Source organism: Lemur catta, chromosome 11 (genome assembly GCF_020740605.2).
Source record: "Lemur catta isolate mLemCat1 chromosome 11, mLemCat1.pri, whole genome shotgun sequence".
NCBI classification, from domain to species: Eukaryota; Metazoa; Chordata; class Mammalia; order Primates; family Lemuridae; genus Lemur; species Lemur catta.
Window position 1 is genome coordinate 62421542 of NC_059138.1, and position 12544 is coordinate 62434085.

At 32.8% G+C, this 12544-nt stretch overlaps 1 protein-coding gene across 5 annotated transcripts in view; it reads right to left on the reverse strand.

Annotated features, from left to right (window-relative positions):
• Positions 1–6523: 6523 nt before the first annotated feature.
• ETV1 (ETS variant transcription factor 1) overlaps positions 6524–12544 on the reverse strand; it is an 85697-nt gene continuing 79676 nt past the window's right edge. For all 5 annotated transcript variants that reach the window (XM_045564056.1, XM_045564055.1, XM_045564057.1 and 2 more), the window contains one exon: positions 6524–8471. In XM_045564056.1, coding sequence (XP_045420012.1) covers positions 8250–8471 — 222 coding nt within the window. In that variant the 3' untranslated portion in view covers positions 6524–8249. The remainder of the gene's footprint in view (positions 8472–12544) is intronic.

Consider the following 12544-nt stretch of genomic DNA (forward strand, 5'->3'; position numbering starts at 1 on the left):
TAGTTATTTTTTTGCTTGGAATTAGCTAACACTAGCTAATGCAATGAGGATTCCTAGTCACAACACAATGAGGATTCCTAGTATGCAAATGTGCATAGCAAGTGGGCATTTGATAAATGCTTTTCATCAACATACTGAGGGTCAAGGCAGTCCTGAAGTTAACGATTCAACAGTCTGCCCTGCCTTAATTTTTAGTTAAATTTTCAACATCTTATTGAATTATGTGCCAGATAGTCTTATACTCAGCAATTTATTAAATCCTTCATTTTATAGCAACAGGCATGATTAAACTTAAACACTCATGTGGAATAAAAGTATCCAGGCTTCCCATTGGCATCAGAAATCTTAGGGATACTTCTTTACCTTACTCTTTTTACATGGGGTCTAAACTATGTTATTTGGTATTAAATGGATACCCCATTATATAATCATCCAAGTGTGTATTAGATCTGTGTGAGTTTGTCTTGTTTGAAGACAAGAATCTCTTTTTATAAATCTATTGTATCTTCCATACAATCTATCTATGAGGTGGAGCCTTTAATCTAAACCCAAAGAATATACAATCAACTGATATTTTAGCAATGTTTAATACTGATTTGTAGACGATTCATAGCTGATGATTTTGAAGGATTGAATAAATGGATTTCCCAACATAGAACAAATTGAAATAAATAATCCAGAGTCTGTTCTAGCATGAGTGAATTAATATCCATTCAGTGAATGAATCAGCGCATGATGTTTTTCTCTTTCAGGATCTAAATTATCCAAATGTTTCTTTTCAGATTTCTCCTTATTTTGGTTTTAGAAATACTGCCTCAGTTTCTACATAATCACAAATTTTTGTAAAAATAAGTAAACAATAAATTCAGGGGAAGAAGCCTTTTTCATTTGATTCTATTTCATAATTTTCTTGATATTGAATATCAAAGGTAAGCATGTGAAATAATTTGAATAAAAATTTTATGAGTTATTTGTAATATTTACCATTTACACCTGCAAATCGAGCTCTTCATAAAACAAACAAGTCAGAAATAATAAAAAATTTGGAATGTACCCCATTTGGGCTTGGTATTACAATTGTCCCTCAGTATATATGACATGATGGGTGTGGCTCTAGAACCCCCACATGTCCCCAAATCTGGGCATACTCAAGTCTTGAGTCCAGTCAGCCTTGCAAAACCCTCATATGTGAAAAGTTAGCCCTCCATATTTTATCCACGTTCAGTTGAATCCATGCAGTTCAAATTCATATTGTTCAAAGCTCAATTGTACATGTTTGAGAAAAAAAATTAAGCATAATAATATAATCTTATCTCTTAGATTCTATTAAAGATAGAATTTCAAATAAAAGATTTAATTCAATAAAATCCCAAAAGTTTAATCCAAAGTGAGTGATCCTAAACAAGAAACCTCACTCTAAATGTGATTAAATACCATACTTCAAGAAACAGAAAGAAATAGAATTTCCCTTGAAAGGAAACTATAAAATTTGAAAAGTCATGAAAATATATTCAATTTAAGAAGAAGTTCTTGGTGTTTAAACCAAAAATATGGTGAGGGGTTAGTGGAGAGAGGTGCAATTTATCTTAGTAGTCTAATTTCACATAAATACTGTTATTAGATCTAACATGTTTCGGTTTCGAAATTATTTCCTAAAAAAAAGTTATCTGAAATTATTACTGTCCTAAAAAGTTTAATCATAATCTATAGCTTCAATATGTTTGTGTCTTTATGATATGTTAATCAATCTGTCAGTTCAAACTAAAGAGACATGAGTGAAAAATATTTGTTTGTTGTTGTTTGATGTGGTTTGTTTTAAGGGGCTGTTTCTATCTGTTAAAGTATAATTTAAGAAACCAAGTGATTTCAAAATATCCAGTAAGCTGGTTATCTAAATTAACAACCCAGTAATAATTACTGAAACTATGTAAAATAGAGTTTTACACAATAGTGTTTATATACAATGTTAATCTTTTTCTCTTTAATAAAGCTATTAAACTACAATATAAAATCAAGGCCAATCTCTTAGTAAAGGAATTATAATTAATTTAAATTATTAAATAGCATAAAATTGTATTTTTAAATTTCTAATTGTAAGATATATAATAAAATATCTTCTGAAGTATTTTTAATAATGCTTTAAGAACAAAAAATGTAAATATTTTGGAACTAGACAGTGGTGATGGGCATACAACACTGTGAATGTAATAAATACCACTGAATTATATACTTAAAATGGTTAAAATGGTAAGTTTTATGTTATCTATATTTTACTACAATCTTTTTAAAAGTCTAGATAATTAAAGGAGTTGATATTGTCACATATTTTTCAGAATAAAAAGTATGTTTGTGGTCATTGAAAACATTATAGCATTTTGCATTTTGCAGTGTAAAAAGCAATGTCACATGCATAATCTTGTTTTTTTTCTTCTCACCCATCCTGCCAATTAAATTCACATTAAACTTTCTGCAGGACAAATAGTTTTACTGGTTATTTTAAAAATTAAAATGTTTATAAGAATGTCATATTTCCCTTTTGCAGAAATATGACATTGTTAAAAATTAAGATTTCTTATACAATGCTTTCTATGATTTTTGTTATACTTCCTGCTTTAAAAACCAATTTTTCCTTGTTCTGAATCATGTGACTTTGAATCTCATATGCTTTAAAAGTTTTCTTAGAACTCTTATTACTGTCAGACGTCATGTCTAATCGTGTAAATCATGAGGACAACGTTTATAACTTTCCAAAGGATTTGATGACTATATGTTTCTTTTGGGATCATTAAGCTGTACACTTTTTCAATGGAAAATAACAAAGAGGTATTTCAATCAGTTTGATTTCTAAATGCTTAAAAAGTCTTAAAAAAAAAAACAAACAGCCCAAACTTGTTTGTTGTTGCTATTGGTTAAATGGTGATTGATTTCCTTTTTAGATTTGTCTGTAAGGAATATCCAAAAATGGTAAAAAAAAAATTTTTCAAATCACTGTGTTTCAGCAAAATATGTCATGTTATAGACATTTTTGTCATTAGAAATTAAATCAGGAAAGTAGCGAGGTCCAAGTTTATACAGAAAAGTAGAGTTTATGAATTTGCCTGTGATCACATGACATCTTGACACTTTGGTTTTGCCATTAGCCTCAGCTTTTCATGGGACGAAGCCAAGCAATGTCGGAGGCAGTGACATAAGGCAGGTATCCATCCTGTCTGGCACATGAAAGGCACTGAAATAATTTAGATAGTTCCCTTCCCAAAAATTCTCCCTGATATATTTATTAAAGGGATTATGTGAAATAAAGTATTTAAAGAGATTGGAATGTAGAATTGGAAGAAGATTTATCAGGTGTCCTGGTACCTAAGTTAGCCAGCAAGAGAATAATATGTGGAAATGATAGAAGTAGTACAAAGAGATTACTCAAGTGCCTTGGTCATAAACTATTAAAAATGACAAGATGATTAGAAGGCAGTAAAAAATTTACATGACATTTATCAGTTTTAGATGTGCCACCTTTCAGAGTGATCACGACAGTCCAATATTTTCAACTTCTGGGCTTTTATTTTAGGTTTAAATTTTGAGTATTTTTAATTTGCTATAATCACATGATTTTCATAGCATGTTTTCTCAAACCGTAAGTATAATTTTAATACAACCAAGTGAATTAAAACTTTCTTCCCCTTAGAAACATAAATATAATTTTAGTATGGAATTAAATAATATTAGACTCTATATGCAAAAGAACCTCCCTTACATATGAATTCATAAACCATAACCATTGTATATACACTTTTAATTGAACATTCTAAAATCATCGGTATTTCTACAAAGGCATCCACTAGTCTAATCAAATTCTCTTCTTAAACTATACTTTTCCATAAACTGTTTTTTAAATATGTTTTTCTAAGTGAGTCTTATGTTAAATAAAAAAATCAAGCCCTAAAATTACTAGTTGAGTTCTGAATAAATTGGGTCAAATTTCTTAGTATCACGTTCAACACTAATTTTTTTTGAAACTTGGCTTTTATATAATTATCATAATTGCTTAATATGTACATTTGCCTTCTTTAATTTCTTCCCACCATTATTTTCACCCAAATTATATGTTTTTTATAACTTTCTTCTCCATACCAAATTGCGACTGGAAAATAGCTCACTCATTTCTTATATTTAAGTTTTAGTTTTTCTCTTTTACAATTCCAAGTAATAAACATGTAAATGGCCTTTTTCTCTATAATGTTTTCTCATTATAAGCTCTGAAAAGGCTACATGACAGATAAAGTGGCTCACTTTAGAAACTCCTATGATCTGGCCAAATACTATTTTAACATAACATCAGGCAATATATTTCTTTCCTTGTCACATAAAGATAAGCTGACTCATTTTTAGAATTGTTCTTTTGAGTAACAGAGATATATCCTATATAACATTGTTCTTACCTAATAAAAAATAATCACTTGCAAATGTTAAGATCGCATAGTAACAACTCATTGTAACACCAAAGGAAATTTATTAAAAAAATATAATCTGGCTTGGACCACAAATTTAATTGTTCTATTACTCTGTTATTATCACACCTTATTTTCCCCCCTCATTACATAGTATTTATCTGAGGGTGGGAGAAGGATTTAAATAATCTAAAGGCTTGATGTGATTACCAGATGCTTTAGTGGGATAGAGGAACTTTAGTACAGCAAGCTTTCAAAACTACGCAGAATAAGGGGAGAATATCTCAGTGGTAAACTGAAACATTTCTCAGTACTCTAAGTACTGAGCTCCCTCAATAGAACTTTCCTGTCTATGGGTAAATCAATCAGTATTTTTGCTACAGAACGTCTTCATCTATGTGGCAGTCTGAGTAACAGCCCTGCCTGCCATCCCCCAAGCCCTCCTCCCCATATTCATGTCCTAATCCTGGAAACCTGTGAATAATTTATCTGTCAACAGGGATGTGGCACATGTGATTAAATTAGGGATCTTGAGGTGGGGAGATTATCCCGGGTTATTTGAGTATAATCTAAATGTAATCACAAGTGTCTTTATAAGAGGCTGACAGAAGGAGATCTGACTGTAGAAGAGGAAAGGAGGTTGTGAACATGGAAGCAGAGATTGAAGTGAAGCCAAGAACCAGGGAATGCCAGTAGCCTCCAGAATTGCAAGCAAGACTCTCCCCTGGAGCCTCCAGAAGAAACCAGACCTATGGACATCTTGGTTTTAGCCCCTTAAGGCTCATTTTGGACTTCTGACCTCCAGAACTATAAGAGGATAGATTTGTTGTTGTTTTAAGTTACTGAAGTTGTGGGAATCTGTTACAGCATCCATAGGAAACCAGACCTCCAAGATCCTTCTAGGATTTGAGAAAAATCTGTACTGTCAACTTTAGGGATTTTTATTTTGAAGCATTTATAGCTATAACTTAAGAAAAATCATTTTTCACTAGGTATTTGGAATGTAACATTCTTTGCTGTAATTGATCTATTGGGTATTAGCAAGTCATCATCAAGAGGCAGCAAAAAGTACTGGAGATATTTCTTTTAGTTTCTTTTACCAAGTTGAAAGAAGACATATCATTAAGGAATGATTTCTATGTTTCAGTAGCCAATTCATTTAGAAATTCAAAACACAAGAATCTTGCAGAAATCAGCTGCCAGATTTATTAATCTACCTGAAAATAAAAACATAAAAACACAACCAAACAAAAAGTGGAATAAAAACAGAATTAAAAAAAAAACTTCAGATACATTTTTCAAAAGAGTTTATGATGCAATATTCTGAACCCTTCTGTATTGGAAATATACTTAATGTTGGCCAATTACTTATGTAGTTCAGTGAGTCACTACCTTAAACAGCAAAATATATAGTTTATCTTTAAACATTATATAGTTAGTACCATTTCTGCCTTTGATCTATTAAGATAACTCATGGTCCAATTCTTCCTCACTGACTGACTTGAACTAGACTATTTAAAAGAAGAAAAGAAAAAAGGAAAAAGACCAAAAAAAAAAAAAAAAAGAAAAATCCTCAATACAGTTTTTATTTACAACACATTTTAAAGACCCAATTAAAATTTCTCCTTCAATGTTACCAAATAATCATATATCTCAATTCTCTTTCCAATAAAACTTTCACTCAATATTTTAACATCTGTTTTTATTCTAAGCGCTGTAAATGGCCACATGAGCATAGTGGGGAAAAAAAGTTCTGATTTTTAAGGCATACTTATTAGCCCATAAAGGGCCAAATTATATATGATGTATATGTAGAACAGTCATTGAAATCACAGGTTACATACAGATTTTGAAATTAGAGTGTTTTGATTGTAGGATTAAATGCGAATAAGTATTGATTTTGGTATATAGACTTTTCAACAACTGTTCAATTTAGAGAAATGAGCTGTGACCTGTGTAGTCTTGGAACATGGGTAGCTGCAGGGGATCATCTTTAAGAAATCTTTCCTGTGCTCATCATGAAATGCTTTTATAGGTTTATTTTGGCTTTATGTTTAGGATTTTTTAAAACATTTTCCTAGACTCTTAAAAAAAGGTTGTTTCTCTAGGATATTGGTAGATTGAACAAAACTCACGTTCCTTGCTTGGCTTGAATCTTTTAACAAGCTACTTAGATACTACGATACCATTTCATTATGATTTTTCCAAAGTGAATAGAACAACATATCCTGCTTTCAATATTTTCTCCATATGCAAAACAAAAACAAAACAAAAAAAGCTTTGAAACTTTAAATGTTTAAGTCTTCTTTCAAACAATCCAATCACATTTATAGGAGGGTCCAAAACGAGATGTTGGACAGTATCAGTGCCAGCACTATGTCATACAGCAACTTCCTCAAATTCTTTGACAGTTTGTAAATAAATTTCCATTTCACCAAAAGTTACAAAAGTTTCCACAGTTTCCCTTAGCAAGCTGAAGCTTACTCTTCATTTGTCAATGTGCATAAAAGCTGTTTAGAGCATAGCATGGCATAAGCTATTTTTTAAGCAATAAATGGTTCGAGTCATCTATTTTGTCCTGAAATGCTATCTGTAGTTAACTGCATTGCTTATAAATGGTCATAGTAAATTCAGCATGAAAGAGAATATTACAGAAAAGACAGCAGCAGAAGCATTAGCATTATCTAATATTTATATATGTTATCAACATAACACAGCAGTAAAAGGTTTAAATGCATATCAATGGGTACCATGTCTAAAAATTACTATAGTACCTATTTAGTGTATTGGATATTTTTCTTAAAGAGTGCTTGCTGTAACTAGGACAGCATCATATGTGATTTAGTACAGTTAATTCTTATTGATTAAATAATGTATTTATGTACTGAAGGAAGTGAAAAGGAGACAGATATTTTTTGCTTCATTGTGATCCCAGATTTAACGTTTAAGTGAATATTTCAAAGGACCACGACATGTCATTATTTAACTGAAATGGGCTTCAAAATACTTAAAAGACAGTATGATTTGTATCTAAACAGCAAGGTGGCACCAGATACATGTAATGCTACTGGCCTGTGACTCAGTTTGGAGCCAGAGTCCAAAATTGTGCCCCTCATTTACAGTCGTGGTGATTATTCAACTTCAGAGAGAAATATCCATTTTATGGTTATCCTCTGTGAGTCATATATAAAGCAAAACAAAATAAAACAAAACAAAACAAAAAAACGGCAAATGCAATTGCTAAATACCTTTTTACAAGAGGTGCAAAAACAGTCATTTCTAACAATTAAACTGCCATTTACAGTAGATTGGGTTTTCTTTGTACACCTGCAGAGACTCAGAAATGATGGGGGAAAATGCCCAAGGCAAACAGTCTCCAAGCAGCAGATATTTACACAATGTGAAATTAACTGTACCATAGATACCCAGAGAAAATAAACATTATCTTATGTTGTTACGAAATCAAATAGACATGATATAGCTTCATCATACTTAAAACCTGTAGGACCCCATCCCAAGCCTAAGTAAAAAGTAATCCCTAAATCCCTCTGCCCGCTCACCCATTATCTTCCTGTTACACAGAATAAATGTTTAGGTTACTCCCACCCACCCTCAAATAAAGTGCGCAGTCCATGGCAGACCATAGAATAATGCAACAGGAAAAGCCCCTTTTTGTGTATTATTATTTAAAAATAAAATACAAACAACAAAAATAAAACAAAGATTGAAGAGAATTCAGCAATTCTCTGCATCTTGCAGAAAAAGGAAAAGCCCGGGGGACGCCCTGCTTGACTGTCACTTGTGTTAATACACGTAGCCTTCGTTGTAGGGGTGCGGGTTGCAGCAGCCCCCTTCTGGCATGTAGGCCATGCTCTCATCAAAGTGAGACAGAGGCACCGTGTCCTCCTCATTGATGTGACGTTCCATGTCCGTCTTCAGCAGTGGGCGCTGATTATCCGGAAAGGCCATGGAGAAAAGGGCTTCTGGGTCGCACACAAATTTGTAGACATATCTCTCTCCAGCCACCTGATGATAATACCGCAGAGATGGGGAAAGGCAAGGAACGAAAAAACAAAAGCATGGTTTACTACGTCTTTCTGGTATACTGTTACCTAATGGATAACAACAAAAAGCAACCGAGCTTTACAATAGCACATACATATAGTTTAAAAAAAAGTCCTTACATTGCGGAATAAACTATGGTTCAATTAAGGGAAATGCGAAATGTTAACCTTGAGTAATAATTAATTCATTCCAGATATAGCTGGGAAGCTCAGAAGTTTGCTTGGTTTAATTTAAAGGTAAATGTACATTGTTATTCTGGAAAAAAGAGGACAATTTAATGCAAACATTCACAATGAAATTTTTTTCTCTGTTTTGAAAGATACTATCTATGCTTGTAAAAAGCCTGTACCTTTAAGGTGTAGTGTCTCCCTTCTAAAACTACATTTCTGAAATGGTAGAAAAACTAAACTCACAAATCTTAAAAGAAAAATGTGCTTTGTTCTAAGACCAGACTAGTAATTCACTGATTCACAGAATAAACTACTTTTTTTTTTTTTTTTTTGGCATTGTGTATTCTCACCTAAAAAAGATACATGGCCTTATTTAAATGAAAGATGGATCAAGAGGAGAGCATCCTGGGTCCATCACTTTTAAAAATGAAGACATGATACATTAGACAGAAGTTAAGGATGTGTGTAAAGTGTCAAATTGAAGTAAGAGGTGTAAAACAGTGAAAGGAATTTAAAATACACAATGCATAGGGAGGAAATGAGAAAGAGAAATGTGACAACTGCCTGAAATCAAGGGGAAGTAATATAATTTGTTGGGAATGACATATCCCAAACTTAAATTCTGAAGAGTAATGCTTCTCTGGAAGATTATAAACAATTGAGTGAGACAAATATGCCTTGCGTTAATAGACAACGCTGAGATGCTCAAAACCAAAGGGGGGGCGTTGGTGGACGGATATGGTCTTTGTGTTAACTTTGATAGTCACTTTGTAGTGTGTGTAGAGTTCAGAAATTCTCAAAAGCTAAAAATTATTCAACACTTCCTGTTCCCTTGTATCAAAAGGTATTGTTAGTTGACTAGTTGACTTGTGACTTGGGGGGAACAGTGTGTTCATGCTTTACAAAGTATCTATATATGTCAGGAAAAAGAAACAACTGCCAAAGAGCACTGCTGCTCTGGACTCAAATTTACAACATTTTTTGGCCTGAATTTAAGTAAAAGGAAACACTTTAGAAAATTCAAATAATCCGAATATTCCTAACTTTGAAAGAGTCGAGTAGTTTTTATGAATATGGACACATTTCTTAAATTACCCCTCAGTTCCCTTTTTTTTGTAAAATGGTGACAGAAAGGGTTCCTTGGCAAGCCTGTTGTGAGGTTGATACGGAAAGTCTCTAGCACAGTGCACAGCAAACAGACAAGCCTGGCATAAGTTTATTTACTTCAGCCCTTCAGATGAAGGGAATTAAGTTCTTAAAAGTGAAATGGTGAAATTACCATAAAAATAAAAATAAGCAATATCAGAAATAAAGCTGAGGGAATACATTCTAGTTTTCCTTTCTTTTTTCTCTGTTCAAGATATTTTCAGAAAAAAAATAAAGTCAGTATCCTGCATATGTACGTCTGAGCTTTTTATAACCTGCTTTGTTTTGTTTGGGGCTGCTGCGGAAGAGAGATTTGCTTTAAGCACAGAACCTTTTTTGTCCAACCTGTTGCTATTGGCTATAGTTAAAAATGATGTGATTAATGAATTAAACTATATAACATGCAGTTGAGATAATAAAATCTCTTAAGGACTCTGTGTTTACTCACTGCTTCCTTCTGTTTTCCTTTTGAATAACCATTTTTAAGGCTAATACTGTATTTACTGGACTATGTTAAAAGCTGCTGAATTTAGAACAAAGGCTGATAACCAACCATGGGAAATGATGTCTTTCATTATTAGTAATACAATTGTAATGTGAAAAATGCTATACATTAAGTATGTCTAAATTACAACACTGAGATAGAAAAAACAAGAATTTTGCAGGGGAGATGAATCAGAAGTAAACAAGGATGTAGATTTTGAGCTTGCTTTTCAATGGCTGAATAAATTTTGTTTTGACTTTTAAAATTCCAGAAGTCATACAAGGAAATTGGATACTAAATTAGAAATTACAGATTAAGCAAAAAGAAATAATAGTCTATAATTATACCATTCACAATATAACCACTGCTAAAATATTGGTATATATTTTTCTAGGCATTCCTAAATTTTGAAATAGAAATACACACATGCACTACTCCACTGTTTCTTATTTCTTTCATAACTACTGACATTAATTACCAGTTTTTAATTTTTTTTACATGTTTAGGCCCACTTGGTTATTTTTATTTTATTCTCTAATCTTTTAATTTAATTTTTTACATACACCACGTATGGCTATAGATAGTTCTAAGTCAATGAACAAATGAGGCCATATAAATATGTGGCCTACATGTTGAAATATATCATTCTATATTACATATTTGTGTGTGTATATATATATATGTGTATATATATATATGTATATATATATATGTGTATATATATATATATGTATATATATATGTGTATATATATATATATGTATATATATATATATATGAAGACAGCATAGTTTTCCTTTTGAATGATTATACCAGCATTTATTTAACCATCAGAATGGCACAACATGTGAGAGGGGCAGGGCATTCTAGAAAGAATGTGACTAGCGCAGCACGGTGGAGCACCCCTGTAGACCCAGCTACTCAGGAGGCTGAGGCACGAGGATTCCTGGAGCCCAGGAGCTCAAGGCCAGCCTGCGCAACATAGTGAGATCCCTTCTCTTAAATAAATGAATTAATTAATTAATAAAATAAAAGAAGAAATAATGTGAACAGTGCACTGGAGGAATCGTGGGTGTGTCAAGGTACAGCCAGTAGAATGTGAAGAAGGGTAAAACTTGTTAGGGGCCTTGATTGCTGTGCTAGTTGCAAGTACCTACAGGCTTTTGATTTTTGAATATTTGACCATTAAATGATCTGCCCTTTCTTACATTATACAGTGACCCTGGAAAAGGTCTGTCACACACAATATTTCCTTTTTCTACATTAGCTGATGAATGGGTTGTAAATAGTCGCCTTTGGTAGGTATAGCCTAATAGGGAAAATGTGAGGAACAACAACATTTTTATCTGTAGTTCGGTGTCTATGTTGCTGTTTGATGGCATTTTGGCTTATTCATTTATTAAAATAAGGGGATATATAAATAGAATATGGGATAAGAGGATAAGTGGGAATGTGGAAGTGGTGAACACTTGAGACTATTTAATACCTGGTATGACATCCTGGAGATACACTGTCAACCACTGTGTCTAAAAGCTGAGGTGTCATTATTATCTTATAATAATTTTTAGCTCTCTGTGAATGTTCCCTTTAATAAGAGACTTAATGGTCAAGACACACAAACCAAATATGCCTTGGCTTACACTGATGTCAGGATATGAGATGCACTAAGAGTCACCATTTATTGGGGACTTATATTGTGCCAGGTACAATGCATAATATCTCAAGTACGTTATATCATTTAATAATCCCAGCAACTTTAATGAAGTAAGAATGTCACCATTTAGTAGGAGGAGAATCTGTTCAAGAAGGTGATCCAGTGAGAAGCTAGTGTGCAAATCTAAATCATGACAGCATTATCTTTTATTCCTGTTCAAAACTGCCCAGGGAAACTGCTAAGCATGTGCTGGGAGAGCACAGTTGCTGTACCCCTGCATTAAGGTGGTGGTGAAAATGAGGATTCAGCTATAAATGGGTATGTTGGTAAAGAAAGAGAGGAATTTAAAATGACCCCAGAGTTGAGGTGGAAAAGACAGGAGGAGTAGGTAGAAATAGTTAAAGGTTTTGAAAGCAAGATTCAGAAAACAGAAAGCAAGTGAAAATTTAATTCAGCCTTATCTTTGAGGATTTTAGAAGTTCTAACTTCTGAGGTGGCAAAATCTAGAACACCGATTCCCTGTGTTCTAGGAAACTCAACATTGCCATTTCCGTCTGTTCTATTAAGTTTCATGCAGCAT